Source organism: Panthera uncia, chromosome D1 (genome assembly GCF_023721935.1).
Source record: "Panthera uncia isolate 11264 chromosome D1, Puncia_PCG_1.0, whole genome shotgun sequence".
Taxonomy (NCBI): Eukaryota; Metazoa; Chordata; class Mammalia; order Carnivora; family Felidae; genus Panthera; species Panthera uncia.
Window position 1 is genome coordinate 14,295,322 of NC_064808.1, and position 27,675 is coordinate 14,322,996.

Below are 27,675 nucleotides of genomic sequence, written 5' to 3' on the forward strand. Positions count from 1 at the left end.
CACACACACCCCGCCCGGGCCCACCCGGCTGCTCACCTGGCCCAGGCGCAACAGCAGCAGCAGCGGCGGCAGCGCCCAGCGCAGCCCCGGCGAGCGCGGAGGCGGCCGCGCCTCCCGCGCCGCCCGCTTCATGCCCCGCGCGCCCTGGAACGTGCCCGGGACGCGCGAGTCGGGCCCCGCCGTGCGCCCGAGCCCGGGCGCCCTCGTCGCCGCCTCCAGCCGCCGCCTCCTCCTCCTCCTCCTCCAGCCCGTCCGCCTAGTCCCCGCTCCGCCCGCCCCGGGCTTCCCCGGGGACATGGCAGCGGCGGCGGCGGCGGCGGCGGCCACACGGCGGAGCCTGGCGCGGCTGCCGCGGGGGGGACGCGTCCCTGGGCGCGCAGGGGCTTCGTGGGGCGGAGCAAGAGGCGCCCACCCCCCGCGCGCGGCGCCCTGATCCCGGCTGCTGCGGCTCCGGCGGCTCCCGCTGCCTCCTCCGCGCGTCATGCGGCTCCGGCTGCAGGGAGCCGCGGCGAGCGCTCAGCCCCCTCCCTTCCCCCTCCCCCTCTGAATATTCATCGCTTCCTCCCGCCCGGCCGGCCAGGCGGCTGCCGAGCACCGCGGCCCCTCGCCGCCCTCCCGCTGCAGCCCCCGCCCCCGCCCAGCCGGCCGGGCGGCGGGGAGGGGGCGGCGGCGCGCCCCGCGCGCGCCCTGGCGGCTCCCCTCCGGCGGGCAGAGGAAGCGCCCCCGCCGTGCCCGCCCTCTCCGCCCAGCCCTCCCACATTCCTGGGACTCGGGACCCGGGACCCGCTCCGCGCCTCTCGCGCCGCGAGCCCGCACCCCTCGGTACAGGCGCCCCAGCCCCGGCCCCGCTCCGTGGCCCGGGGTTTGGGTCCCCAGATGTTGGCCGAGATCCCTGCCGAGGGCTCAGCCAGGCCTGCATATAGACAACGACCTGGCGCCGGCCTGCTAGACCTGGCGGGTGGGTGCGCTTGAGGGGGAATGAACCCCTAAATTGTAGGAGACGCGCTGTGTGTAGTGTTCTCCCCGCCCCCATTCCCCGGGGCAGGGAGGCAGAGAGGCGACCCTGCAGTGGGTCCAGGGATTAGGACCCCAGCTCCGGCATATGGTAAGCCTAGCTTTACGGGTAGTACTAGCTGTGTGACCTCCGAGGAGGCATTTCACCTCTCTGGGCCTCCCCACTCCTCTGTGGAGTGGAGATGATCCTGGTACCCGTCTAGAGAGACTTGACTGGCCATTACCTGAGATAATGGGCAGAAGAGTCCTAAACAGCCAGCCTGACACGTAATGGGCCTCAGTCAGCTGCTCTTCTGGCAGCTTTCATCACCTCATCAAAGAAGACCGCCAGCTCAAAGGGGTTCAGGAGAACTGTGCTGTTACTACTAGGCGCGTGCACGGAGGACAGAACTGAGGGTCTAGGAAGGAGGCTAAGCCTGTTGCCCTAGGAGAAGTAATGAGAGAAAGGGCCAAACCAAGGAGTGCCAGGGAGGGAGAGATGAATTCCAGCCAGGAGGAGAAGTGACACCTGAGCTGGGCTTTGAAGGATGGGTTGAATTTCACCAGGCAGATAGTGGGGGGCAGGGTCTCAGGAAGTGGGAGCAACTTGGCAAAAAAAAACAGGAGGCAGATGCTTTAGGCTTGTTCTTTGGAGATGCAGGGAATGGGAGGTTGGGGGGGGAGGGTTGGTGTTCAGGGGAGATTTTGAATCATGAGTCTGGGCCAGGGTGTGTGTGCAGCAGGGTGCAAAGCCCCAGACACGGCCTCCAGACACCTCCTGTGCCTCAGGTTTCCCACCTGCAAGATGGGAACACACCTCCACTTAAAAGGTCCAAGCAGCTCCTACCAGACTGAACACGCAGACAAGCACAGTCGGAATGAGGACCTCACCTGCCGACCTAAACCCCTTGCCACCTTGTGCTTAAACCCGATGTGATTATTATAATGCACAAGGAATCCCGACCGCTTTCCTTTCTGGGGGCAGAGAAAGGTGGTTTGAAAGGCAGTCGTGTCCATGAGGCCCAGAGGGAAGCGGAGCTTGACTTACTCCGGGAGCTGCCACGTCTGGAGGCTGCCCCAGATACGGACTCTGCAGACCCTCGAGATCCATCCAGGCCTCCACAGCTTCATGACTTGTATCTTGCGAACGGCGCTGTGAACTCCAGCAGGCACTTTGATTTTCTCCTGGGTAAATTGTATGCCCACGTTTACGTGTTGGTTAGAATGGGATTTCCCTGCCACATGGTGATGAGAGGGAGTAAACACTCCTTTTCAGTAGAGGGAGTTAAGACCTAAATAATAACTACCTGTTCAGTCATAAACAGATCACACTGGATCGGTGACCTACATGAGAAATGAAATGAATCCTGAGGAGGTGTGGTGTAGACTCCCTGAGGGCAGGAATTGGGCCTCTGTCACCCTTGCTGCCCTGCAGCATTTCACTGCGTGTCTTGCCCTTAGCAGGAACTCAACATCTGTGCGGTGGGGTGGTGGCACCAATGCCCCCAGGCTTACCATGACGTGAAAGTTCAGTTTTCCGCATGGATACCTTAAGGAAGGATCATTGGCTTTCCAAAAGGATTTGAGACTAGAGCCCATTGTATAGGTCTCCTCTTCAGATGTCACTTCCCCTAGAACTTCCCAGATGCCCCAGCCCTGAGTTGGGGGTACTTCTCCCTCCAGGCTCTCATAGTTCCCTGTGCTAACCTCATGTCAACCACAGTGTTGTAACTGCCTGTTTATCTGACCATCTTCCTCAATGGACTCTAAGTACGCCCCATGAAGACAGCTCCTGCACCCTCTTTATCATTGTATCCCCGCAAATAATATCTATGTAGTTGAATTGAATGTGTTCCCTTGAATAGCAAACTAAGGCATTAGATATATGCCTGTTCTCTCTCCCTTCCTTCCTCTCTCTCTCTCTCTCTCTCTCACACACACACACACACACACACACACACACACAACCAAATTCCATTTGCAAACAGCTTTTCAGGGATAAATCTACTGTGCAAAGTTCAAGGCACATTCTCTTTGAGAGTATATAATGACAGTTGACCTTTTAATCATGTCTACCTTCAAGCAAAAGCTAAAGTTTTACTGAATATGGGGCCAGGTGCAGAGAGAACAAAAGAGCCAAACCAATAGGTTAGAGCAGTGGATTCCTGGATGTCTTCCAGAACTGCCTGATAGGAATCACCTGGTAACTTGTTACACTATAGATTCCCATGCCTCTCCACAGACTGCAGGGGATGAGGCCTGGGAATCTGTTTCCAACCAGTTCCTTGAGTAATTCTTGCTGTCAAGCCGGGTTGGAAAACATTACTTATCCAATGGCTGGCCTGCATTGTGTCCCTAAGTAATAATAAAGACCGCTGATCAGGTCCTTACTAGGTGCCAGGCACTACTTACATCCATTACATCCATTATTTCTACTCCATGCAACAACCCTGCAGAATAGGTATCATCATCAATGTTTTACAAACCAGGAAACTGAGTCTCAGAGAGGTTTAGTTACTTACACAAGGTCACACAGCTTCAGAGTGGTAAAACCAGGATCCGAAACCAGATCTTTCTTGCCACTATGCCAGGGTGTCCCTCCCCTTGATGCTTAAGGTAAGCTAATACAAAGGGCATTATGTGTGGGCTATTACTGTTACTTTTATTATTACTCTCCTGGGCCTCAGTTTCCCCAATCTTAAATGGGAAGGGACAGAGGCCATAAGACTTTCTATTTCATCCACAGAGAAAGGGGAACGGGCAGAGCAACTATGTTTAATGATACATCCACCATCCCACCAGGGGGCAAGCCTGCTGGGCACCAGCCTGGAACCAGGTCACTAGCCCCGCAGGGAGTCCATTCAGCCTGGCAACCCTCAGTTTATTTTAAAAGCCACCATGAGCAAACCATTCTCCAAAGCCCTCCTAAGCAGAATGGAATGTTTCTTGGGAGTCTGATTAGCTAATGTTGCAGGCATGGCTGCCCTGAGACCTTCCTGCCTCACAGACTTGAACTGAATCAGAATGGAAAGGAAGACTTTTAGAAAGTTCTTTAAAAAAAAAAAGAAAGTAGCACTTCATCTTTATAATAGTAACAGGATGTTTCCTGTGGACTAATAACTGGGCTGTGGTTAGAACTCCATGTTTGTCCACCAGACCTCAGTTCCTCCCTAAACAGTGCCTTAATCACCTGCGCATGCACCGCGCCAGGAAGCGCCTTGGCAATGCCTCTCTTGTTTCTGACTTCAAGCACTTACAACATTAAGCATTTTCCTAATTCTTTTCGTGTGTGTGTGTGTGTGTGTGTGTGTGTGTGGCGTTGAGATAGGAAGCAAAGTTTGACTTACAAAGAAACAGTTGCACGCGACAGATTTTCAGTTCAGTGCGGGAAGAAAAGCGTGTTGTAACACCTCGGGGTGCTGGAGCACAGAAACAGAGCCATTTCTCTAAGGAGTCTCCCATCCTTTCCCCAAGTTTAGGAATCCATAGGGATGAACACACTGGCTCCTGCACTCCCAGCTGTTACGTCCTGAGTCAAAGTCCACTGAGCCCAGGGCCTTTATGCTCTGGCAGGACAGACCCAGGACCCAGAGTCTTGGGTACCTGGAAACACAGAGAGTATGTGACAAGGAGATTCAGAGCCCAGGGGACAAGGAGCTTTTGTCCAGAGCTTGAGAATGACTTTTGCATGAATACCAGAAGTGGCAGGCAGGGGGCAGGAGGCAGTCAAGCCTGAAGCAGAAACATCCCCTCAAACAAAGAAAGGGCTGAGAGGTGTAAAGAAAGAAGAGAAGAGAGAGCAGGAGGCCCAGAGTCCCGGGGCTTCTTGGCAGCTGGTTCCTTCCAGTCTTGTTAAAAATAATTTTTTTCCAGGATTGAAAAGAAATTTTTTTTTTTTTTTTAGGTATTGAAAAAAAATTATTAATCACATTGTGCTAAACGTATAGAACACCTGGGTCCCTGCAGTTGGGAGAAGAAATCAGCTTGGAACAGTGGTGTAGCAGAATCGTACTCGTAGGGAAGAAAATACTCTGCAATCTAAATAAGCAAATAAAAGTCATAGATGACGATACAGTTATATTGTGTATATAAATGATAACCATGCATGTACATACATATCATATTAGATAGATATATGCATGAGCTTTGTTCACAGCAATAAAGTGTAGTGGTTATGAGTTTGGACTCTGGAGTCAGCTGCCTGGGTTCAAATCCTGGTCCCACCATTTATTAGCTGTGTGACCCTGGACAAATTACTTAAGTTCTCTGTGCCTCAATATCCTTATCTGTAAATGAGGATGTTCTTGATGATAATATCTGCCTCCTGGGATTGTTACAAATGTGAAAACAGTTAAAGCATTGATAATACTGCCTGAAATAAGCAAAGAACCACGTAACTGTTTACCCTTATGAAAGTACCTTTTTGGCAGATCTGAGGCAGGGTGGTGTAATGGGAGGAGTATGTGCTTTGGATCAGATGGTCATAGGTTCAAATCCTATCGACTTGCTGTGCCTCTGGCCTCCATTTCCTCACATAAAGAATGGGATGATAATTCACTGGCCTTAAATAATTGTTATGAAGATGAAACAAAATGATATGTAAGAAGCACCTGGCATGCATTCTGGGAGAAAACACATCGTACCTCGGTACCCCGTGGTAGAGGCATTAGTACTTGATGGAAAGAGAAGGAGATTGGGAGTCAGGTCAGAGACTGAAGATTTCATTAGCCAGGTGTCAAAGCACAGACAAGTCACTCCTCTTGGACTCCATTTCTTCTTTGGCAAAATGGGGATTAGATTAGTGTATCAGTCAGGATAGGCTAGGTTATGCCGCAATAACAAACACCTCCCTAAATCTCAATGATTGAAAACAACAAACACGTATTTCTTGTTCTCACTACATGTCCTCACAGGTCAGCTGAGGGCTGGGCTCCATGACACCCTTGCCCAAAGAGCCATCTGCTGGGGCAGACACCAACTAAAACATTGCCCATTGCTGTGGCAAAGGGAAAAAGAGCTTTGGAGAGTCTTAAATGGGCAACTAAATACTCTGTCCTGGAAGTGACACTAATCTTTCATTCTCATTGCCCATAACTAGTCACCTGGCCCCGCCCAACTACAGGGGGACCAGGAAGTAGAATCCTACCGTGCACCCAGAAAGCAGAGCCAGAAATGGCTAATGAAGAGCACTCATGTCCGGTACAATTACAGAGCCTCTAAAATCTTGCTGTTAAAAGTGGTCCAACCACTGGGTGTTATATGTTAATGATAAATCATGAAATTCTACTCCTGAAACCATTATTACACTATATGTTAGCTAATTTGGATTTAAATACATTTTAATTTTTTTTAATTGTAAAAAAATGTTTTAAAACGTGTGGTCCACTGACCAGCAGAATGGACATCCCCTGGGAGCTTATTAGAAACGCAGAATTCCTGGCCCCACTCCAAACCTACTGTGATGGTTAATTTTACGTGTCAACTTGAGTGGGCTGCAGGATGCCCAGAGATCTGGTTAAACACTATTTCTGAGTATGTCTGTGAGGGTGCTTCCAGACAGATTCACATTTGAATTGGTGAGCTGAGTGAAGCAGATTGCCCTCCCTGGTGTGGGTGGACCTCACACAATCTGGTAAGGGCATAAATAGAACAAAAAGGCAGAGGATGCCTGAATTCTCTCTCTACCTGACTGTTTGAACTGGAACTTTGATCTCCTGACTTTAGAGCTCCTGGTTCTCCGGCCTTTAGACTCAGACTGGAATCTACACCACCAGCTTTCTTGGGTTTCCAGCTGGCATATGACAGATTGTAAGGCTTCTCAGCCTCCATAATTGCATGAGCCAAAACTTTATCTTTATTCCATATATACACATATATATATATGTTTAAATATGTTATATATATTATATATATACTGTATACTTTTTATATATAGTGTGTATGTATGTATATATATATATCTGTGTGTGTGTGTGTATACACACACATATTTCCTATTAGTTCTGTTTCTCTGGAGAACCCTGACTAATACACCTACTGAAATAGAATCTGCATTTCAAAAAGATTCCCAGTAGATTCCTGTATGCAGGAAGACTGAGCAGCACCAGTGTGGTCTATTGGGTGGCAGGGCGGTACGTTCCTTAAGAACCCGGCTCTCAGCCTTTATCTGTGGATTTGGCTAACACATTTACATGTTTGGATCTGGGTCCCCCCCCTCAGAGACCCAGAATCGGAGTTCTGTTTCCAACGGGAATTAAAGCTCAGGAGAATGACTAGCATAATATAGACACCAAGAAGCACGCAGGTGACCCAAATGCAGTTAGCTTCCTCCAACCAGGCTTTGAAAAAACACTCCCAAGTTTGGTCTGAGTCTGTGGGATTTTTTTTTTCTTGGCCAAAATGAATTTTAAAAGGCCTAGACTACCACATATAAGCAGAATACTTTGAGAGTTTTCTTCTACTTACTTGGAAACTAGAATCCAAGACAGAGAGAGGGTAAAAACTTAATATCTACTTCTGTTATTGGCTGCTGACTAGGGATTAGGCTCTGTGCGAGCTACTTTATTCACTTTATCTCATTTAATCCTTACCACAACCCTAGCCCAGGGGCACTGTCATGACCCCCATTTTCTGGTTTAGGAAACTAAAGCTGGTACAGTTTAATGTAACTGGCTCAAAGACACACAGGAAGAGAACTAGGCGGCACATGCCTGTCTGAAGCCAAAGCTTGTGCTAACCGCTACATGATGGCCTCCCCAGGCAGGCAACCCTGGCCTACAGAGGCCCGTCTTCTTTCCCCACCTTGAGCATTTCCCGCATGGCCTTTGTTTGTTTGTTTGTTTAATGTTTATTTATTTTTGAGAGACAGAGACAGAGTGCAAGCAGGGGAGAGGCAGAGAGAGAGGGAGACACAGAATCTGAAGCAGGCTCCAGGCTCTGAGCCGTCAGCACAGAGCCCGACACGGGACTTGAACCCACGAACCATGAGATCATGAGCTGAATAGAAGTCAGACCCTTAACCAACTGAGCCACCCAGGCACCCCTCCCACATGGCCCTTTAAACCTTCCGCCTCTTCCTAAGAGCAGCATAATATAGACCCCCTGCATGTACATAGTAAATGAACAATTTCAGGACAAGGACATACAGACAAATTCTTCAACTCCCTCCTCCCCAACCAATTCTCATTCATCTGCTGCTGTCATTTTCCTCCATCTTTGACATTTTCATCAGACATTTTTTCAGAGCCTTGCATCCGTTCTGTTGAAATATGTTGCTTATGCTCTCAGGATTTATCCTCCTGAGATTCAGAGAATTGTAAAATGTAACACACACAAAGAACCTTGGCAGCCATCCAATCCAACCTGCTCATTTTACAGATGAAGAAATCGAGGCTCAGAGGGGCTAAGTGACTTGCTAAAGGTAACACAGCTGCTCCAGATATCAGCCGTGCTTTAGCAACAAGGCTTCCTTCTGTCCTGCAATCTTTCTTGACACTGCTCTCTCTCCTCTGTGTGACTGGCAGGGAAGAAAATAAGATCTCCCTCGTTCTGGGCCTCCACCCTTTACAAATGACCGCCATTAAATTGACATTTAAGAAATGTCGATGTGCTTGATTTAGCCAAGCCTTGAAGTTTGTAGCCACCAAAGACATAGAGAACACGAAACATTTTGCCTTGAGCCTCTGGGCCCTGGGAAAGTAAGCTGGGCTGGGCTGGACTGAGCCTGGGCCTGGTGCTGACTTGGCCACTGTCCTAAGTAGAGACACCCAGCAGAAAGGAGGTGTTTGTAGACCAGCTGCAACCCCAGCTTTGGTAAGGCTACCGCAGGTGTCCTCAAAGTCGTGGCTTTTCTGGCAAAGCTAGATTTTCCTCATTCTGGTCCCTTCTCACACAGGGACCACCTAGAGACTCGTTATGCCTGCATCGAGACATCCACAAGGCAGAAGCATAAACCTAAACAAGGCAGAGCAGAAAAGGGATCCTGCCTGACTCCCTGACTCAACCTGGCATTTGTTCCCTGGGAGTATCCCTGCCTCCTAGGGAGGGCTCTAGGCCCTCAGCACTAACCCAAGACAGGTTGTTCCCTGCACGCCTGGACCACACGCAGGAGTTAGCCAGCCAACTCAACCTTCCACTCTCCGAACGTGAAGGGAGTTTAGAGGTCATGCACTTAACCCAATTTTACTGATAAACAAATGATAAATAAGTGAAGGCCAAGAGAAGATCAATGACTGTCTAAAGCCGTGGAGAAGTTTATAGGAAAAGTCAGAATGGGGACTGGGGATGAGAGGTGGAATGTATATAGGCGTTCACACCTGTGCACATACACACACACACACACACACACACACACACACACACACAATGCTATGCCATTTTAAAGTTTACAAAGTTGGCTTTCCCATACAGTCAATGATGATACTCAAGATATTTTAACCTGTCAGGCCCAGGTTCTGATGAGTCAGGATAGACACTGGCCTACAGCCCTACAAACCATTAAGACATTTGGCTCTCTCAACAACCCTGAGACATGGGCTCAGAAAGCTTGACTTTCAGTTCCATTCGCCACGTTATGTAAGATTTGTGTTTGCTGGCTTGCAAGTTTAAGCAAAAGGAGGGGCCTTATCATGAGAACACTGGGGTGTCTCACGCACCCCAAGGCAGGAACACGGCCGGGGCCCCGAGAGCTGGAGACCCACCAACAGCCCAGGCCATTTGCCTCTGCACGTCTGCCTCTTGCTCCTCCCCCGCAGGCCGCCCTTCTCCGTGTCTCTGTGCACTTATTTCTGGGTTTTCTCACCTCTGTTTCAGGTCACCACCACAAATCCTAGATCTTTTCAAATCCCAATTTCCAGAAGAAATCTGATTGGCCCAGTTTGGATCCCATGCCCACCCCTGGTCCAATCAATGTGGCAAAGGGGTCATATTATGTAAAAATGGCCACCAAAGATCACCCCCACGGGCGGCAGATGCACAGACAGGGGTGGCAGTGAGGTAGGCCGACTCCCCAAAGGCTGATTAGTATGGTCACATGACCCTGGGCTTGGACTCTCAGAGCAGAATGCCCTTTCCATAGGACCACTGATCCCTCTGTTTCCAAGGCCATATCCAAACACGTGGCTGCTAGCTTTGCACTAATCCCTGAGAGCCAAGGGACATTCTGCTGCCCTGGAAGGATTTAGGCCAAGGGCTAAGATTCAGTTCCAGCTATGGGTAGGTCTTCTGCACACAGATCAAGGGAGAGCCCCCTGATTGGTTCCTGAGGATATGGAAAAAATTAGACAAAAAAGCAAAGGAAGGATACAACCTGCCTCAGCCATGGAGCCCCAGACAGCTGCCTGCCTCTTGTCCTCTGGTGGTCTGGGCCCTCTATTAGGGGGCCAAAGAGTGGTGGCTGGGCCTGTGGGGGAGCACTGCATGGAGTCACGGCAAGTAGAGGGAACATCTACAAGGAACCTCAAAATTAAAAGCCTGCTCAGAAGTAGGCAGAAAGCTAGAGTCATTTACCCAGAGAAGGGCAGCACAAAAGGCCAGAGCCGATACTAAAACGGATGTGGCCAAGAAAAGAACCTAAAGGAGGAAGAGAGCAGGGAACGGAAGCCAGACACACTGTTAGACGCCTCCCTGCAGAGGTGGCTCTTAAGGACAATGGTGGGATGGGGCACAGGACAATCACACATCACGGGTGGGAAGGGAAAGCAATCTAGTCTCTCAGTTTGGCAATATGTATTACAGGTCTTTAATAATAATAGTAACAACAACAATAATAATAAAAGCATCTTTATCCCAGAAAATCGCTGTTGCCATTTCTCCACCGAATAGAAAAGAGCCTGGCACACAGAAGGGACTCAACAAAAACCTGCTGAATAAACAGCAGGATGAATGGCATGTGCACAAAAAGAAATGTGCACAAGGATGTTCAGTGCAGCAGCAAATCAGAAACAACCTAAAGGCCCACCAATTGGGAACTAGTTAAATAAAGTATAGTATATCCTTGGAAGACAAGACTTTATAGATCCTAAAAATGATGGCAAAGGACACCAAGGTGGCTCAGTCAGTTAAGCATCCAACTCTTGATATAGGCTCAGGTCACGATCTTGCAGTCCTGAGGTCGAGCCCTGCATCAGACTCCACACTGAGTGTGCAGCCTGCTTGGGATTCTCTCTCTCTCTCTCTCTCTCTCTCTCTCTCTCTCCCTCTCTCTCTCTCTCTCCCTTTGCCCCTCCCCTATTCATGCACCCATGGATGCATGTTGTCTCTCTCTCTCTAAGTAAATAAAACTTAAAAAAAATTTTTTAATAAATTAATTAAAATAAAATGATGGCATAGATGTATATCTATTGCTTTGGAAAAATATTTTCAATTATTTTGTCGGAGGAAGAAAGCAGGACAAAATCAATCTCATTTTATAGAGAGGAAAACATTTTAAAAAATACACAGAGATAAGTTAATAATACACCAAATGATAACAATGGGAGATGAGATTTCAGATCATTCTGATTCTTTTTCTTTCAGTTTATTTCCACTTTCTTTTTTTTTAACGTTTATTTATTTATTGTGAGAGAGAGAGAAAGAGAGAGAACGTGTCGGGGGGGGGGGGGACATACACAAGAGAGGCAGGGAAGGGGAGGGAGAGAGAGAGAAACAGAGACAGAGAATCCCAAGCAGGCTCCTTGCTGTCATCTCAAGCCCGAGGCGGGGCTCTGACACACGAACTGCGAGATCATGACCTGAGCCAAAATCAAGAAGCAGACACGTAAGCAACTGAATCACCCAGGAGCCCCTATTTCCACTTTCTAATTGTTCTACAATACCCATGTGTTACTTGTATAATTAAAAACGATATGAGAAAATAAATTAATACACTAAAATATTTCTCACCAAAATAAGAGTGCGGTGGGGCCAGGAAGGGGAATACAAGGTCAATTAACAAATGGTTTCAGAGCACCCGTTATACGCGTTGCCAATTACTTCAGCAAGCACCAAGAAGTGCCAGGCAAGGTCCTGTCCTCCAGGAGTCGATAGTGTGATGGCAGCAAGAGGGTGGGAGGTGGCTGCAGGCTCGTGCTCAGACTGATGGGCATGTGGGCCACCAGCAGCCATCTGCTTCCTGCCCGTAGCAGGGGTAGACCAAGACGAGGCCGGTGAGGGCTATGGATGCGGGAAACTGAAGAGCCAGAGAGGCAGCCAGAACCAGGGAGGACCAAACAAAGTCTGGCAATGATGAATGAGAGCCAAGAGCATCAGTGAGAATTGAGCTTAGCAGAAAAAAAATTTTTTTAAAAACCCAACTATGTACTAGAGACTATGCTAGATGCCGGGGATACAGGTGCTAGAAAGAATCACAACTAGCAAGGTCCCTGTTTTCATGGAGTTACAGGCAAGGGGGAAAAGGAACAAAGAAACTGATCGATCGATAAAAATAACAAGAAAATACGAGCAGAGTGAAAGACAGTGACTACCCTTATTCTGAACACTGAGGAATGAACAGAATTGTCGAATCACTATGTTGTACTCCTGAAATTGATAGACCATCACATGCCAACTACACATCAATAAGAAAAGAAAAAAGAAAAGTACCAGTGGTAAGCACTGTTCATTTTTAAGCCTCATCCAAACATCCCCACTGTCTTACTTCAAACGGTAAATGGCATGGAGAAAAAATAATACGATGAACTTTCTCCTAATACCAACACTTCACACTTCTTAACATTGTGCCACGTTTGCTTTATCTGTTTTCCTGCTGCTGTTTTTGTTGTTGGTGTGTTTTAAAGGACACACATCGTGGGGCGCCTGGGTGGCTCAGTCGGTTAAACGTCCAACTGCAGCTCAGGTCACGATCTCGCGGTCCGTGAGTTCGAGCCCCGCGTCGGGCTCTGGGCTGATGGCTCAGAGCCTGGAGCCTGCTTCCGACTCTGTGTCTCCCTCTCTCTCTGCCCCTTCCCTGTTCATGCTCTGTCTCTCTTTGTCTCAAAAATAAATTTTTAAAAAAGTTAAAAAAAAATTAAAAAAATAAAGTACATACATCATGAGATTTCATCCCTACAGACTTTCGCACACATGTCTAAAACATAAATACATTTTTTTTTATGTAGCCTCAACGCCATTATCATACACAAGAAAATTTACAGTAATTCCTTGGGGCACCAGGATGACTCAGTCAGTTAAGTGTCTGGCTTCAGCTCAGGTCATGATCGCACGGTTCACGAGTTTGAGTCCTGCATCGGGCTCCTGCTTCAGGTTCTCCGCTTCCCTTTCTCTTTGTCCCTCCCACATGTGCTCTCTCTCTCTCTCAAAAATAAATAAACATTAAAAAAAAACAGTGATTCCTTAATATAACCAAATATTCTATCCATACTCAAATATATACAATTTTTTCCCACATGTTTTTTAAAGATTTTATTTGTAAATAATCTCTGTACCCAACATGGGGTTTGAACCCACAATCCTGGAACAAGGGTCACACACTCCACCTACTGAGCCAGCCAAGAGGCCCCCCAAATATTTTTTAATGCTGATGTTTCAAACTAGGATTCAATCAGATTCTACACATTGTGTTTGGTTGGTTTTCCTTTTTTTTTTTTTTTTTTTAATGTTTATTTTTAAGAGAGAGAGAGAGAGAGCAAGCAGGGTAGGGGCAGAGAGAGGGGGATAGAGGATCCAAAGCAGGCTCTGTGCTGACAGCAGCAAGCCCAACGGGGGGCTCAAACCCATGAACCGCGAGATCATGACCTGAGCCAAAGTTGGACACTCAACTGACTAAGCCTCTCAGGCGCCCCTGGTTGTTTTTACTTTTAAGTCTCTTTGTAATATCTATATCTACATCTCATCTACACTTTTACCTATAGATATAACTTCATTGTCAAAATGACTGCTCCCAAATGTCACGTACCCAGAAGAGTACATCGTAGCTAGACCCAGCCAAAAGAAACCCAGGCTGTTGGCGGTTAGCAAATACTATATGCAGCCTGGTCCCCTCTAATCCACTGGTAAGAGGTAACTGACTATGGGTGAAATCTCCAGCCTTGGAAAAAACAAAGGATACCCTATAAGACAATCAGCCTCATATGAAAAGGACTATAGTGTCTCTCTCTCCCCTTACCTTTCTTGTATAATTCCAAGGGGCAAGTGGGTGTAATGGGAAAGAGCATAGTTAGATGAGGCCCCATGACTGCAGAGCAACATGGCCTTGGGCACGTTGTTCTGCACCTTTGAGGTCACTTCTTGACCTGTAAAATAAATAGTACCCACTGTAGGGTTGCTGAGAGGGTGGAAAGAATGAACATATATAGCATGCTCATCATCGTGTTTTGATCCCCTATAAAGCTTGGAGCAGAAATTGGTGCCTCACTACTGAACTCGATTCCTCTTCCTCCTGGAGTCGGGGTGAGAGGACATTTCCCAGGCTGCCTTGCAGTTAGATGTGGCTGTGTGATCAAGCTCTGGGGGTGGAATGTGAGGAAAAGCGTGCTGTGCAAGCCACTTCCGTGCTCAGTGCATAAAACCTTCTATGCTTATGGGTCCAGAGCAGTTCTTGAAACAAGCTGTTGAATATGGCGATATATCTCCGTGTACCTGGATCCCCGAATGACTATGTGGAGCAAAGCCCTTTGCTGCCAATGAGGAATGCCTGATCGGGACTCTACATGCACAAGAAATAAACCTTTATAGTGTCAACTGAGGCAGTGTTAGGGTTTATCTTTTACAGCAGCTAGCATTGCTTGAGCCAACACAAAGTCAGTACTCAGTCAGACTTAGAAGAAAACCTAAACCTACACTGGTTTGATTTAAACCATGGTGGCAGGTGCCTGGGTGGCTCAGTCGGTTAAGCATCTGACTTCGGCTCAGGTCATGATCTCACAGTTCATGAGTTCGAGCCCCACAATGGGCTCTGTGCTGACAGCTCAGAGCCTGGAGCCTGCTTCGGATTCTGTGTCTCCCTCTCTCTCACCCTGCCCCTCCCCCACTCATGCTCTGTCTCTCAAAAATAAAAATAAAAATGTTTAAAAAAAAAAAAGAAGGTAAGGACATAGAGCGGCTTGATATACTATAAAAATCTATGTCTAAGGGCGCCTGGCTGGCTCAATCGGTAGAGCACGCAACTCTCGAGCTCAGGGTTGTCAGTCTGAGCACCACATTGGGTGTAGAGATTACTTAAAAAAATAAAATCTTTTTTTTTATTTGTTTAATGTTTATTTATTTCTGAGAGAGAGAGAGAGACAAAATGTGAGCAAGGAAGGAGAGAGAGAGAGAGAGAGAGAGAGAGAGAGAGAGAGAGAGAAAGGGAGAGAGAATGTGAAGTAGGCTCCAGGCTCTGAGCTGTCCGCATAGACCCTGACATGAGGCTCAAACTCACAAACCAGGAGATCATGACCTGAGCCAAAGGCGGACACTTAACTGACTGAGCCTGGTGACCCAGGCACGCCCAAAAAATAAAATCTTTACAAAAAAAAATCTATGTCTAAATAAGACTTAAAAGAGCTCTTACAACATGCATAAAATGAAACTTCTAAGTGATAGGAAAGCTTTCTGTCACGGTATTCTATCTCTTAGAAATATGGTACCAGTGGTGTGGGTTCCAGTTGTGGGTGCCTGAGATTTGGTCAAATTCTCAATATGTAGATATGTCAGTGATTTTATTTTATGTGTTTTAAAGTTTGTTTCTTTATTTTGAGACATTGAGAAAGAGAGAGAGAGAGTGAGCACAGGGCTGGGGCAGAGAGAGGAAGAGAGAATCCCAAACTGACAGTGCAGAGCCTGGTGTGGGGCTCAAACTCATGAACCATGAGATCATAACCTGAGCCAAAGTCGGAGGCTTAACCAACTGAGCCACCCAGGCGCCCCATAGATATGCCAGTGATTTTTAACCAAGCAAGGATCCAGTGTAAATAATAACGATAAAAATGGTACTTACACTTGCCATAAGCCAAACACGTGCCAAGCTCTGTGCTTTACTCACATTATCTCATTTAAATCATCCTAACAACCCTGGGAGGTGGTTACTCCCACCTAGGATTACACACGTCTTAAGTGCTGTGTAGGAAGGAAGCAGGGTGCTGTGAGGGTGAAAAACAGGGAGGAACCTAATTCAGTTCAGGAGGGGAGCCCGCCCTCAGGAAGCGATGGCACCTGAAACAGAACAGGGCCAGCGTCTGTTGAGGACTTCCCATGAACCAGGGACAACTCTAAGTTTATGGTATAACTCACTCAATCCTCACAAAAACCCTCTCCATGTTACAGATGAGGAAATCAAGACGGGGATGGAGAATTCGAGTGACTTGCTCATAACTCAGGTCACACAGCTAATGAGCGTGAAAGCAGGAATTTGAACCACAGCAATCTGGCTGCAAAGCCCATGCGTTTTACGTCTTCACCACCCTCTCTAAGTGACTAGAATGAGCGACTCATCTCCATTTACCAACAAGGGCAGCAGGAAGTGAACTGCTTACCAGCATAGGCTCTAGAGCCAGACTTAATGAATTCAAAGCCAGGCTCTGCAACTGACCAGCAAGGTATTTGACCTGCCTATGCCTTGGTCTCCTCATTTGTTGCGACGATAAATAAGTTAATAAGCTTATAGGGCTTAGATCACAACCAGAATATAGTTGAGCTCTCAGAAAATGTTATAGGAGCCCCTGGATGGCTCAGTTGGTTAAGCGTCCAGCTCTTGATTTCGGCTCAGGTCATGATCTCACATTTTGTGAGATCAAGCCCCACATCAGGCTCCTTGCTGACAGTTCAGAGCCTGCTTGGGATTCTCTCTCTCCCTCTCTCTCTGCCCCTCCCCTGCTCTTGCTGTCTCTCTCTCTCTCTCTCAAAATAAATTTTTAAAAATCTAAAAAATATTATATAGTATCATTATATTCATACAATGTTCACTATACCTCTAAGGAAATTGAGGCTCAGAGACGTTTGGCAATTTGTCTAAACAACGTTTCAAGAAAGGAATCAGCAAAATGGGGGAAGGGGGGTGGGAGGTACAGGCATCCGGTTATAAGATGAATAAGTCATGGGGATGAAAGGCACAGCACAGGGAATATAGTCAATGATGCTGTAATAGCATCGCATGGTGACAGGTGATGGCCACACTGTGTGCAGAGCATGACGTAGAGATGGCAAGTCACTACACTGTACTCCTGAAACTGATGTAACGTTGCATGCCAGCTCTACCTCAATTTAAAAAGTCAGTATATAAATTAAAGTAAAATCCTTGATCGAAGGCAGGAAGGAAAGTAGGAAGGAAGGGAGGGAGGAAGGAAGCTGACAGCTCAGAGCCTGGAGCCTGCTTTGGATTCTGTGTCTCCCTCTCTCACTCTGCCAGTCCCCCACTTGCACTCTGTCTCTCTCTCTCAAAAATAAAAATAAACATAATTTTAAAAAAGAAAAGAAAAGAAAAGATGAGTCAGTGGTTTAGGTATTCATTTCTGAAGGTTTCCAGGAAAATAAATTCTAAATCCCAATGTGAGGGGCACCTGGATGGCCCAGTCGGTTAAGCATCGACTTCAGTTCAGATCATAATCTCAAAGTTTGTGGGTTCGAGCCTCGCATCAGTCTCTGTGCTGACAGCTCAGGGCCCGGAGCCTCCTTCGGATTTTGTATCTCCCTCTCTCTCTGCCCCTCCCCCACTCACACTCTGTCTCTCTCTCTCTCTCAAAAATGAATAAACATTTAAAAAAATAATAAACAAAAATAAATCCCAACGTGACACTTCATTTTAATATATGAAATCCCACCCAATAGTGAGGCTCTCTCATTGCCAACCCAGACTTCATCTGTTTTATTTTAAGGTCCTTTTCTCCTTGAGAAGCCTAAGGGAAGATGGACACTTGCTACTCAGCTTCTTTCTTTTATATCTTTCATGATCATTTTAGAGTCTGGCACAAAGTAAGTGCTCAACAAACGTATTATATGGAGAATATCTCAGTGGTTGCCAGAGGTGGGAGGTATGGAGGGGGGTGCAAAATGGGTGAAGGGGGTCAACAGGTACAAACTTCCAGTTACAAAATAAATAAGCCATTGGATGTAATGCACAGCGTGGTGATTATCATTAACAATACTATGCTGTATATTTGCAGTTGCTAAGAAAGTAGGTCTTAACAGGTTTCATCACAAGAAAAAAGACTTATAACTACTCGTGATAATGGGTGTTAATGGAACTTCTTGTGGTGATCATTTCACAATATATACAAATATCAAATTATTATGCTATACACCTGAAATTAATATGTTATATGTCAATTATATCCCAGTAACAAGACAAGGAAAGGCAAAAAGCATGTGTTGTATGAATGAACAAATGAGAGAATGGGTGCATGGCCTCTAAGTTCCCTCCCAAATCAGACTGACTCCATGCCACCCACCCCTGCCCACCCAGCTTGCTTCTCTGTGACTCCCATTTCTTAATCCCAGTGTTTCTGAAACAGGGGTGTTGCAAGGGCATTCTGAGGACACTGTGGAGCTGAGGTGGCCTTGGTATGTGGTGACACCCTGGGTTTCCTCATTCTTCATTCCCTTGGGCCAGTTTTTGACCAAGAGGGTAGAGATGGGGAAGGGTGGGGGTGGGGAGTAGAGGTGGGGGTGGGGTTAGGATGTGGGGTGCTGAGGTTGAGGGTGGGCAGGTGGATGGCGTGACTGGAACCCTCATACACGTTATAGCAGTTGGTCAAGGTCACAGGCGTTACAGGCAGAGGAAGGCTGGGAGTCCTGCTAGACATTCACTGTTAAGATAGCAGACCTGGGCCTTTACTTACAAGTAATAGAAGCCTATCTCAAACGAGCATAAGGAGGGGTGCCTGGGTGGCTCTGTCCATCAAGCATCCAACTGGTGATCTCAGTTCAGGTCTTGATCTTGGGGTTGTGAGTTCAAGCCCTGCATTGGGCTCCATGCCAGGTGAAGCCTACTTAAAAAAAATCAAACAAGCATAAGGAAAAAAGAAAAGTATGTATTATTGCTCACATAACCTGGAATTCAGGAATGGGGTCAGTTTAGGGTATGAATCTAAACGTTCCAACAAAGCCTCAACTTTTCTCCATCTCCCTGCCCTATCACTTTTCTCTCTGTGTTTGTGTTTCCTCAGAAGGCAGGCTTTCTCCAAATGATGGCTGCTGACAACCCTCAGTTGACGTCCTTCCAGCTTTAGCTGTCATGACTGTGGTTAAGTTGGGGGCAGAAGGAGTTGTCAGGGGGAGGAAATGGAAACTGTTCCCTTTTGTCAAAAAATCAAAAGCTTTCTCAGAAGCCCCGAGCAGACTTCCCCGCAGGTCTTATTGGCAAAAACTGGGTCACATGGATACCCCTAGCTGCAAGGGAGGCTGGGAAGGGGGGAAATAGGGTTGTTGTTGGCTTGGGGATATCATGACCCATTGCCTAGGGCTGGTCATATGGTGACATCACCCAGAACAAAATCGGGGTTTCTTTTTTTTTTTTAATGTTTATTTATTTTTGAAGGGGGGAGGGGCAGAGAGAGAGGGAGACACAGAATCCAAAGCAGGCTCCAGGCTCCAAGCTGTCAGCACAGAGCCCAATGCGGAGCTTGAACTCATGAACCGCAAGATCATGACCTGAGCTGAAGTCACTTAACCGACCGAGCCACCCAGGTGCCCCAAAATCGGGGTTTCTTAAGCCAGAGAAGAGGAAGATGAGATTGGGTGCCTACCACACGAAGGTGTTAGGAGGTCACCTCACTAGATGACAGAGGGAGAACTGGGAGGAGACGCTTTGCAGAAGATGTGGAAACGCCAGCTGGACAGAAACAACTAATGTGCACATTACATTTGGGAACAAAGAGGGGAACGCCAGGGAAAGAGTTCAATCAGGAGAGGTGGCCGTGGCCCAAAAGGAGAGGACCAGCCAGCTGTGGGCAGCACCTGTCAGGACGCTTCCTGGAACCTACAGCTCTTTCCCTAAGGATAGTCTGCAGTACGAGTGCAGCAAATCCAGAGGAGTCCAGAGGACGCAAGACTCCTTGCGTCTCACGCAAGTGAGACGTCTCCTCACCTCACGGAGTAGTTCTTCCTACTGTTTTTGTTCGACCCCCACGATTCATGTGCCAAGGCGACCCTAGACCAAAGCAACAAAGCTATAGCCTTGGGGCACCAAGGGGAGACACGCCAAAAAATCTTCAGTGGTTTCCAACTACCATGAACTCAAGTCCAATTTCAGAGTCTGGTCCCAGTACCCTGTCTCATCTGAGAACTTCCTCTGTCACTGTTTTCCGCCTTCAGCCTCTGCTCCAGCCCCTCCAGTCTCCCCACATCCAGCCTGCACCTTCCTGACTCCAGGATCTTGTGCTCAGCTGTCCTTTCTGCCCTTTCCTAACCGTGACATCTCTGAGCCTCCATTCTCGTATTCATAAGATGGTAGGCAGTTCTCCTATCAGGTGTTGCAAGAGTTTTGGAAATGAGACAAAACACGGTAAGTGCTTCAGAATACTGTCTGGCACATAGTAAGGGTTCAAGACATGTTAGCTCTTATTATTCATGAGTCCCTGTTTTAAAATCTTTACCAGTTTGGGGCTCCTGGGTGGCTCAGTCAGTTAAGCGTCCGACTTCGGCTCAGGTCACGATCTCGCGGTTCATGAGTTCGAGTCCCACAGCGGGTTCTGTGCTGACAGCTCGGAGCCTTGGAGTCTGCTTCAGATTGTGTCCCCGCTCTCTCTGCCCCTCCCCCCCCCCTCTCAAAAATAAACATTAAAAAAAATTTTTTTTAATCTTAACCAACTTGATGTACTTATTATAGTACTTACTCTTTCCCTCCCTGCCGTCTGGGACTGAATGTGTCAAGGGGGTGAGCCTCATGAGGCCCAGGGTAGCGTGTCTGGCTGCCCTGGGCGCCTCGTTCCTCTTTGCGGTGGCATGCCAAACACACAGCCAGCTGCTCTTGGACAGTTCAACCCAAACTGAAAGACAGCCGTCCTGAGAAGGGACAGGATGTATCCATCCAGGACATTTGGGAGAAGTCAGGGCTAAGCTGGGCAGAAAGTCAGCCTCCAGGGCTATTCCCCCTTGCTGGCTGTGGGGCCACACCAGGAAGTGGAGCCCACCCACAATTTCACAACAAAGTTCTTGGGAAAGTCAGATGAATTCATTCACCAATGGTGCGGTTAGGGCCTGTGGCCAGGCATCTCCCCCCAAGGGCAGGAACCTGCCAGTGTGAGGAGGTGAGGCCTGAGTGCCACTCGCCTCCCTTCACAGCCCATCAGCAGTGACTCAGCAGGAAGCTAGCCAAGGCCTGAGTCACTCCCTCCCCTGCCGCCACACCCAGGGTTTTCCTCCAGGGCTGGGAAGGCTGCTTAGAGCCGGAGGTGTAAATCTTCAGTACCTGGGTCTACCCAGGCTAATGAAATCACTTCTTGAACATAGCTTAGTGTTTAAGAGCACAAGCTCTGGAGTTACACTGCCTGGGTTAGAAGCTTGGCTCTGCCTTTTATTTAACCTGGGGCAAGTTTCTTAGATCTTCTGGCCACAGTGTGCCCATCTGTCAATGGGAACAATAACCGTATCTCCCTCAGTGGAGTGAAAGAACTTAGAGCAGTACATGATGTAGTGATACCTCCTCTAACACACTAGGCCAGCCCTACCTCAGGGCCTTTGCACTTGCCATTTCTCTGCCTAGAATGTTTTTTGCCCCAGGTGGCCAGTTCCCTCACTTAATTCATTCTGGATGAAATATTCGTTTTCTTAGTAGGGCCTACAATAGCCACCCTTATCTAACTCCTCCTCCTCCAAAACTTCTTACTCTTTCCCATTTTTTCTCCTTAGTCCTCACCATAATCTCATCTACTATGCATTTCATTCATGTGTCTTCTCTACGGTCTGTCTCTCTCCACCCACACTGAACTTCAAGCTCCATTTTTTTGTCTTCTTCACTGCTGTATTCCCTAGACCTACAAAAGTGCTAACAGGGGTACCTGGCTGGCTCAGTTGGTAGAGCATCCAACTCTTAATCACAGGGTCTTGAGTTCAAGCCCCATGTTGGGTGTGGAGCCTACTTTTTAAAAAAAAATGCTGTGGCACCTGGTGGCTCAGTTAGTTAAGCAACCGACTCTTGATTTGGGCCCAGGTCCTGATCTTACAATTCATGAAATCGGACTCTGCACTGTCAGGACAGATTCCAGGATTCTCTCTCTCTCTCCCTCTTTCTCTGCCCCTTCCCCACTCAGGCTCTCTCTCTCTCTCTTTCTCTCTCAAAAAATAAACATTAAAAAAATTTTTTTGAAAAACAGATCACCAGTCAAGATACTATTATTCCATTACAGTGAGAATCAGAGAAAAGTTCGAAGTTGAAAACCTTACCACATTCTGCAAATCTGCTTTTGGTTCATTAATACTTGAAGGGGTGCCTGAGGGACTCAGTTAAGCATCCGACTTCGGCTCAGGTCATGTTCTCACAGTTCGTGGGTTCGAGCCCCACGTTGGGCTCTGTGCTGACAGCTCAGAGCCTGGAGCCTCTTTCGGATTCTGTGTCTCCCTCTCTCTCTCTCTCTCTCTCTGCCCCTCCCCCACTCATGCTCTGTCTCTCTCTGTCTCAGAAATAAATAAACATTAAAAAAAATTTTTAAATACTTGAATAAACAGATTCTCAAAGCTTCGAGACATCTAGTGTTAGGGTGGAAAACTCTGTTAGCCACAGGGGCTGGGCAGATAGCTGATAAGGTACGTATGTAATTCAGGTGGGGCCGTGATTCAGGTGGGGCCACTCAGGAATGGTGAGAACCAAGGACGTTGGGAAGGCAATCCCCAGCTAAAGGCATTAAAGTTAAAATTAGGGGTGCCTGGGTGGCTCAGTTGGTTAAGCGTCCGACTCTGGATCTCAGCTCAGGTCATGATCTCATGGTCCCTAAGATTGAGCCCCACAATGGGCTCCGCTTTGACAGCATGGAGTCTGCTTGGGATTCTCTCTCTCCCTCCCCCTCTGCCCCCCTCCTTCCGTCTCTCTCTGGAAATAAATACACTTTTTTTTTTTAATTAAAAGATAAACTGCACATCTCTAAACGGCATTTCCCTGATTCCAGATTCTAACTGTAAGTTTATCTTAACATCCTTCTGATCTTCCTGATTTTAAAATATCCAAATATTAATACGACTCAGAGCCTCTCATTCTCCCACATCCTGACCTTCACAGGTACAACAGTCAGCTCGAATTTCAGCTACCCTGTTTTGGGCTGTTTTGCTGCCCTTTTAACTCCCCCAAACTTCAGCTGGGGACAACTCACCAGCGTGTTCCCCATGCCTAGAACCCCATGCCCATGAAACACAGGAATGACTGAATGAATGAATGACTTGATGGCTTAGAGGAGGCAGTCTCAAGGGCCCGTGGTACCTTCCTGACCTCCATTATGCAATCTTCGGTAGTCCCCAGGAAGACATCTACTGTCCAGTTAGAGTCTCTCTCCAGAACTGTTTCTCCCCCACTCCTCAAAGGTGAAGATCCCTTAAAAAGACGCCAATTCACATCATTAAAGAGAACTACATCAGTGTTCTGTGTTGTCCGCTGCATCTGCATAGAGATTGGCATGACCCAGCCCTCCTCCCCAAGGACAATTGCTGACGACTTGCTTCGTGTTTGTCTAAAGGCCCATCCTGGTGAATTTTCCAGGATGAAAAGAGAGCTCCAAAAGTGCAGAACATTTACTCCTAGAAATGGAAACTGCCAGCATCCCTCCCTCCCACTCCCCTCCCCTGACCTCCTCCATAGCATTTTCTCATTAAAATAGAAAGAAGAGGGTCACCTGGGTGGCACAGTTAAGCATCCAACTCTTTTTTTTTCTTTTTAAATTTTTTTTTAACGTTTTATTTATTTTTGAGACAGAGAGAGACAGAGCATGAATGGGGGAGGATCAGAGAGAGAAGAAGACACAGAATCTGAAACAGGCTCCAGGCTCTGAGCTGTCAGGCATCGAGCCCCGATGTGGGGCTCGAACTCACGGACCGCGAGATCATGACCTAAGCATCCAACTCTTGATCTCACCTCAGGTCATGATCTCGCAGTTTGTGGGTTCGAGCCCCACACTGGGCTGCGAGCTGATGGTGCCGAGCCTGCTTGGGATTCTGTCTCCCTTTCTCGCTGCCCCTCCCCTGCTTATGCTCTCTCTCTCTCTCACTGAAAATAAATAAACTAAAAAAAAAATTTTTTTAATAAAAAAAATAAAATAGAAGAAATTAAGTCGTCCCCTCCCCACCCCCACACCTTGTACAGATGGGAAAATGGAGCCTAGACAGGCTTGAGTTCTAATCTTTACAGGCTGTGTGACCTTGAAGTTCCCTGAGCCTCTTGAGCCTTATCCTTGAAATGGGAAGAAAAATCAAGTGAGCTGACTGCGTACTGGGAAGATTCAATGTGAGCCACACCTCCTCCTGATTTAGCCCCGCCCCCTTGGCCTCTGACCAAGGCACTCAGTGGAAGACACACGAGGCCACACGCGCGTGTGCGTACACGCGCGCGCACACACACACACACACACACACACACACACAAGATGTAGCCCGCCCCCTGCAGGTAGACCCTTTAAATATCCCGTATTGCCATTATCATTGCTGCTTCGGTTCACCCCCTCTAGGCCAAGCCAAGGCAACCAGCCCGTTCGGCCTGCCGCCCTCACTGCCCCCCACCGCCCTGCCTCTCAGAGGAAAGCACTCTGAAAGCCAAATCCCATGTAACAACAGATGCGAGTCTGTGCAGCATAAGTGAGAGCCAAATCGCAGTGGTGACTTCGGCAACCCCCACAGGCTTGTGGCTGCTCCCTGCTAGTGGCCCCAAGCCCCCACCCACCCCAGCCATTCGCCTGTAATAACCGTTTTCATGGAAGCCTTAAAAGGTCGCTGCTCACTGACACACGGGAGTGGATATTTTCAGGGAATTTCTGCCAGACACGTCACCATGTGAAGACATCACAGGAAGCCCCCGCCAGCCCTGTGGCCTTGAAGCCATCACTCAACCCCTATTTCCTGAGCTCCCACAGCACCTGGTGCCGACCAGGTAGCACTTAACTCTCAGATTTCAGGGTGTGTGTGCTTCTCGGCCGCTCACTAACCTGCCAAGTGCCTGAAGGGTTGGGGTTGAGTGCCTGGCACCCAGTAGGGCTGAATAAATACTGACTGTAAATCTGAAGAAAAGCCATCCAGAGAGGTGTTCTCTTGCATCCCCATCCCTCCCTATCTAGGGAGAGGAGGGGCAGGGGCAGGGGACAGGGGTGTGGGGGGCAGAGGACTTCCAGACTTTCTCCTCAGTTTCCTCCAGGCCTCCGTAGGCCTGACCATTCTTCCTCTTTCTGTTCTTCATTGACAATACAGCCCTTGACCTCTAAGCCTTACGTGGCTCAGAGGGTGGTGAAAAGATCTAGAAGCCCAGAGACTACCTTAGAGGATAGGTTTGCTACCTGCTGTGTTACCTCATGGCAAGTAACCTGGGCATATCTCTAAAGCTCTGGTTTCTAATCTGCAAGGACAGGAAACCAACATCCATTGCACAGGTGCTGGGGTGTTCAGACACACATTCGTATCGTCAGCTCATTCGATCCACAAAACGAAGGAGCTGGTCATGTCATTTCCGAATTTCTTCTGGGAAAGAGTTCAGTAGATGCTTTCAAAACCACTCCAGCTCAGAGTCCCGGAAAGGACCGGTGATGTCACAGAGAGAGCACAGGATATGAAGCCAGCTGACCTGGTCTCTGGTCTGTCACTTCCCCATTGTGCTGATGTTGGGCAATTCATATGGGCACTCCGAGCCTCAGTTTCCTCATCTACAAAATGGGAATAGTATCCCACTCACAAGGCTGCCTGGGGGATAGAATGAAATGGGGTACAGAGGAGCCTAGCACTGCACTTAGCACACAGTAGGGCTCAGCCATGTCAGCGCCTGCCCCCTTCCCAAACTACTCAGAGAAGATTTAAGGATCAGCCTTTATGCAAATTACCGCTGCTAACTGCTGAAGGCCTTCGCTTGGGTTTGGTTTGTGAGAAGGAAGCAGAAAGTTGCACCTGATGGGTGCCCACGGCAAAGGTTTCACTTTTGCAGACTTTGCTCCGAGGCAGTGTTGGATGGTCATCTATGCAGACTCCAGCAAAGTCAGAGAATCTGTTGCCCCAGAACAAATACATTTCTCAAAAAAATAAAACACAAAAAACAACCCCCCCCTTTTTTTTTTTCCATTTTAAAAGGTCTCCCTTCCCTGTGCTAAACGTAGTCCAGAATCTGGGTCATCTCCTCTGAGAGGCCCTCTTTGACATCCCACCCAGCCCCATTTGTAATTCCAGCCCTTCTCCCACCTCTGGCAAATCCCCATGGCCCTCGCCTGCTTTATTTTTCTCCACAGCACTTAGCACCACAGAACACACATACACACACACACACGTGAGTGTGCACACGCATTTCCCCCAATGTAAATACTGTGAGGGCTCTAAATTGTCGGGGCTTTGTCATCTGCAGTGTCTCCAGTGCTGAGACCAGGACCTGCATTAGTAGGCACTCAATAAAAGTTTTTTTTGGTTTGTTTTTTTTTTACATTTATTTATTTTTGAGAAACAGAGTGAGACAAAGCGAGAGCGGAGGAGGGGCAGAGAGAGAAGGAGGCACAGAATCTGAAGCAGCCTCCAGGCTCTGAACAAGTGGTCAGCACAGAGCCAGAGGCGGGGCTCGAACCCACAAACTGTGAGATCATGACCTGAGCCAAAGTCGGACGCTCAACCGACTGAGCCACCCAGGCGCCCCAATACAAGTTTTTTAAAAGAATCAATCTGGGCCCCAGCGAAAGCCAAGCTGGCAGTTACAGCCAGATAATAATAAAATACCACCCGAGTCCCTCATTTCCCAGTTCTCAAAGCCCTTTCACAATATTTATTGGATCTTGTGCAGAAGACTTTGTCTCTGCGTTTTCTAAAGGAAGAAGCCTAACTCAAGAGATGAAGTGTTTCCAGAAGACAGAGGAAGCTCTTTTGGCCTTCTGGCCTTGGGCAAGTCACTTCCCAGCTCTAATCTCATGTTTTCCTTATCTGTAGAATGAAAAGATGTGGACTGGGTCCCATTTGGGGCTAAGACTTTGAAACTCTGAAATCCCCTGACCTGATTGTTAACCCTTTAAAGACTGAGTCAAATGATGTCACTGGCAAACCGTGACTGCAGAATCAGGACATCCCGCCCCCTCGGTCCATGGGGTCCCATTTCTGGTTCTCTTTCAGACCCCACTCCACTGGGGGACCGTGGAGAAGGGCACGGCCACGTGGCAACCTGGAAGAAAAGTGTTCTGGACAAAAGGAGCAGCGAAAGCACAAAGGCCGTAAGGTGGCAACAAGCTTCATGTGTGTTCTCGGGGAGAGACGGCCAGTGTGGCCCAGGCAACGTGAGCAAGGGAAAGGTTGGTAGGAAATGAGGTCAGGGAGGTGGCAGGGGCCAGCTCAAGCAGAGCCTCAAGCAGAGGAGTTTGGATTCTGTTCTAAGCGCACAGAAGCCATTCGAAGATGTTCACGGGAGAGTGACATGGCCTGACATAGGTTTCAAAAGATGACTGTGGCTGTAGTCTGGAGAATGAATTGTGGCTGGTACGAGAAAAGAAGCAGGGAACCAGTGAGAAGGTTTTCGAAGAGTCAAGGTGAGGAGAGATGTGGCTTGAGCCGGGCGGGGGTGGGGGGGTGGCAGTGCAGATGGAGACAAGTGGAGAGATCACAGATGTTTCTGGAAGCAGAACT

General features: G+C 48.0%; 1 protein-coding gene and 1 long non-coding RNA gene across 2 annotated transcripts in view; both read right to left on the reverse strand.

Annotated features, from left to right (window-relative positions):
* Positions 1-498, reverse strand: part of PTPRJ (protein tyrosine phosphatase receptor type J) — a 170,796-nt gene extending 170,298 nt beyond the window's left edge. The window contains exon 1 of the mRNA XM_049617207.1: positions 37-498. Within this exon, the coding sequence (XP_049473164.1) occupies positions 37-483 (447 nt within the window). The 5' untranslated portion in view covers positions 484-498. The remainder of the gene's footprint in view (positions 1-36) is intronic.
* An 11,051-nt stretch (positions 499-11,549) lies between these two features.
* LOC125912651 (uncharacterized) overlaps positions 11,550-27,675 on the reverse strand; it is a 32,753-nt gene continuing 16,627 nt past the window's right edge. The window contains exons 2-3 of the long non-coding RNA XR_007454800.1: positions 18,744-18,890; positions 11,550-11,723 (exon numbers count right to left, since the gene is read on the reverse strand). This is a non-coding gene — a long non-coding RNA (uncharacterized LOC125912651). The remainder of the gene's footprint in view (positions 11,724-18,743; positions 18,891-27,675) is intronic.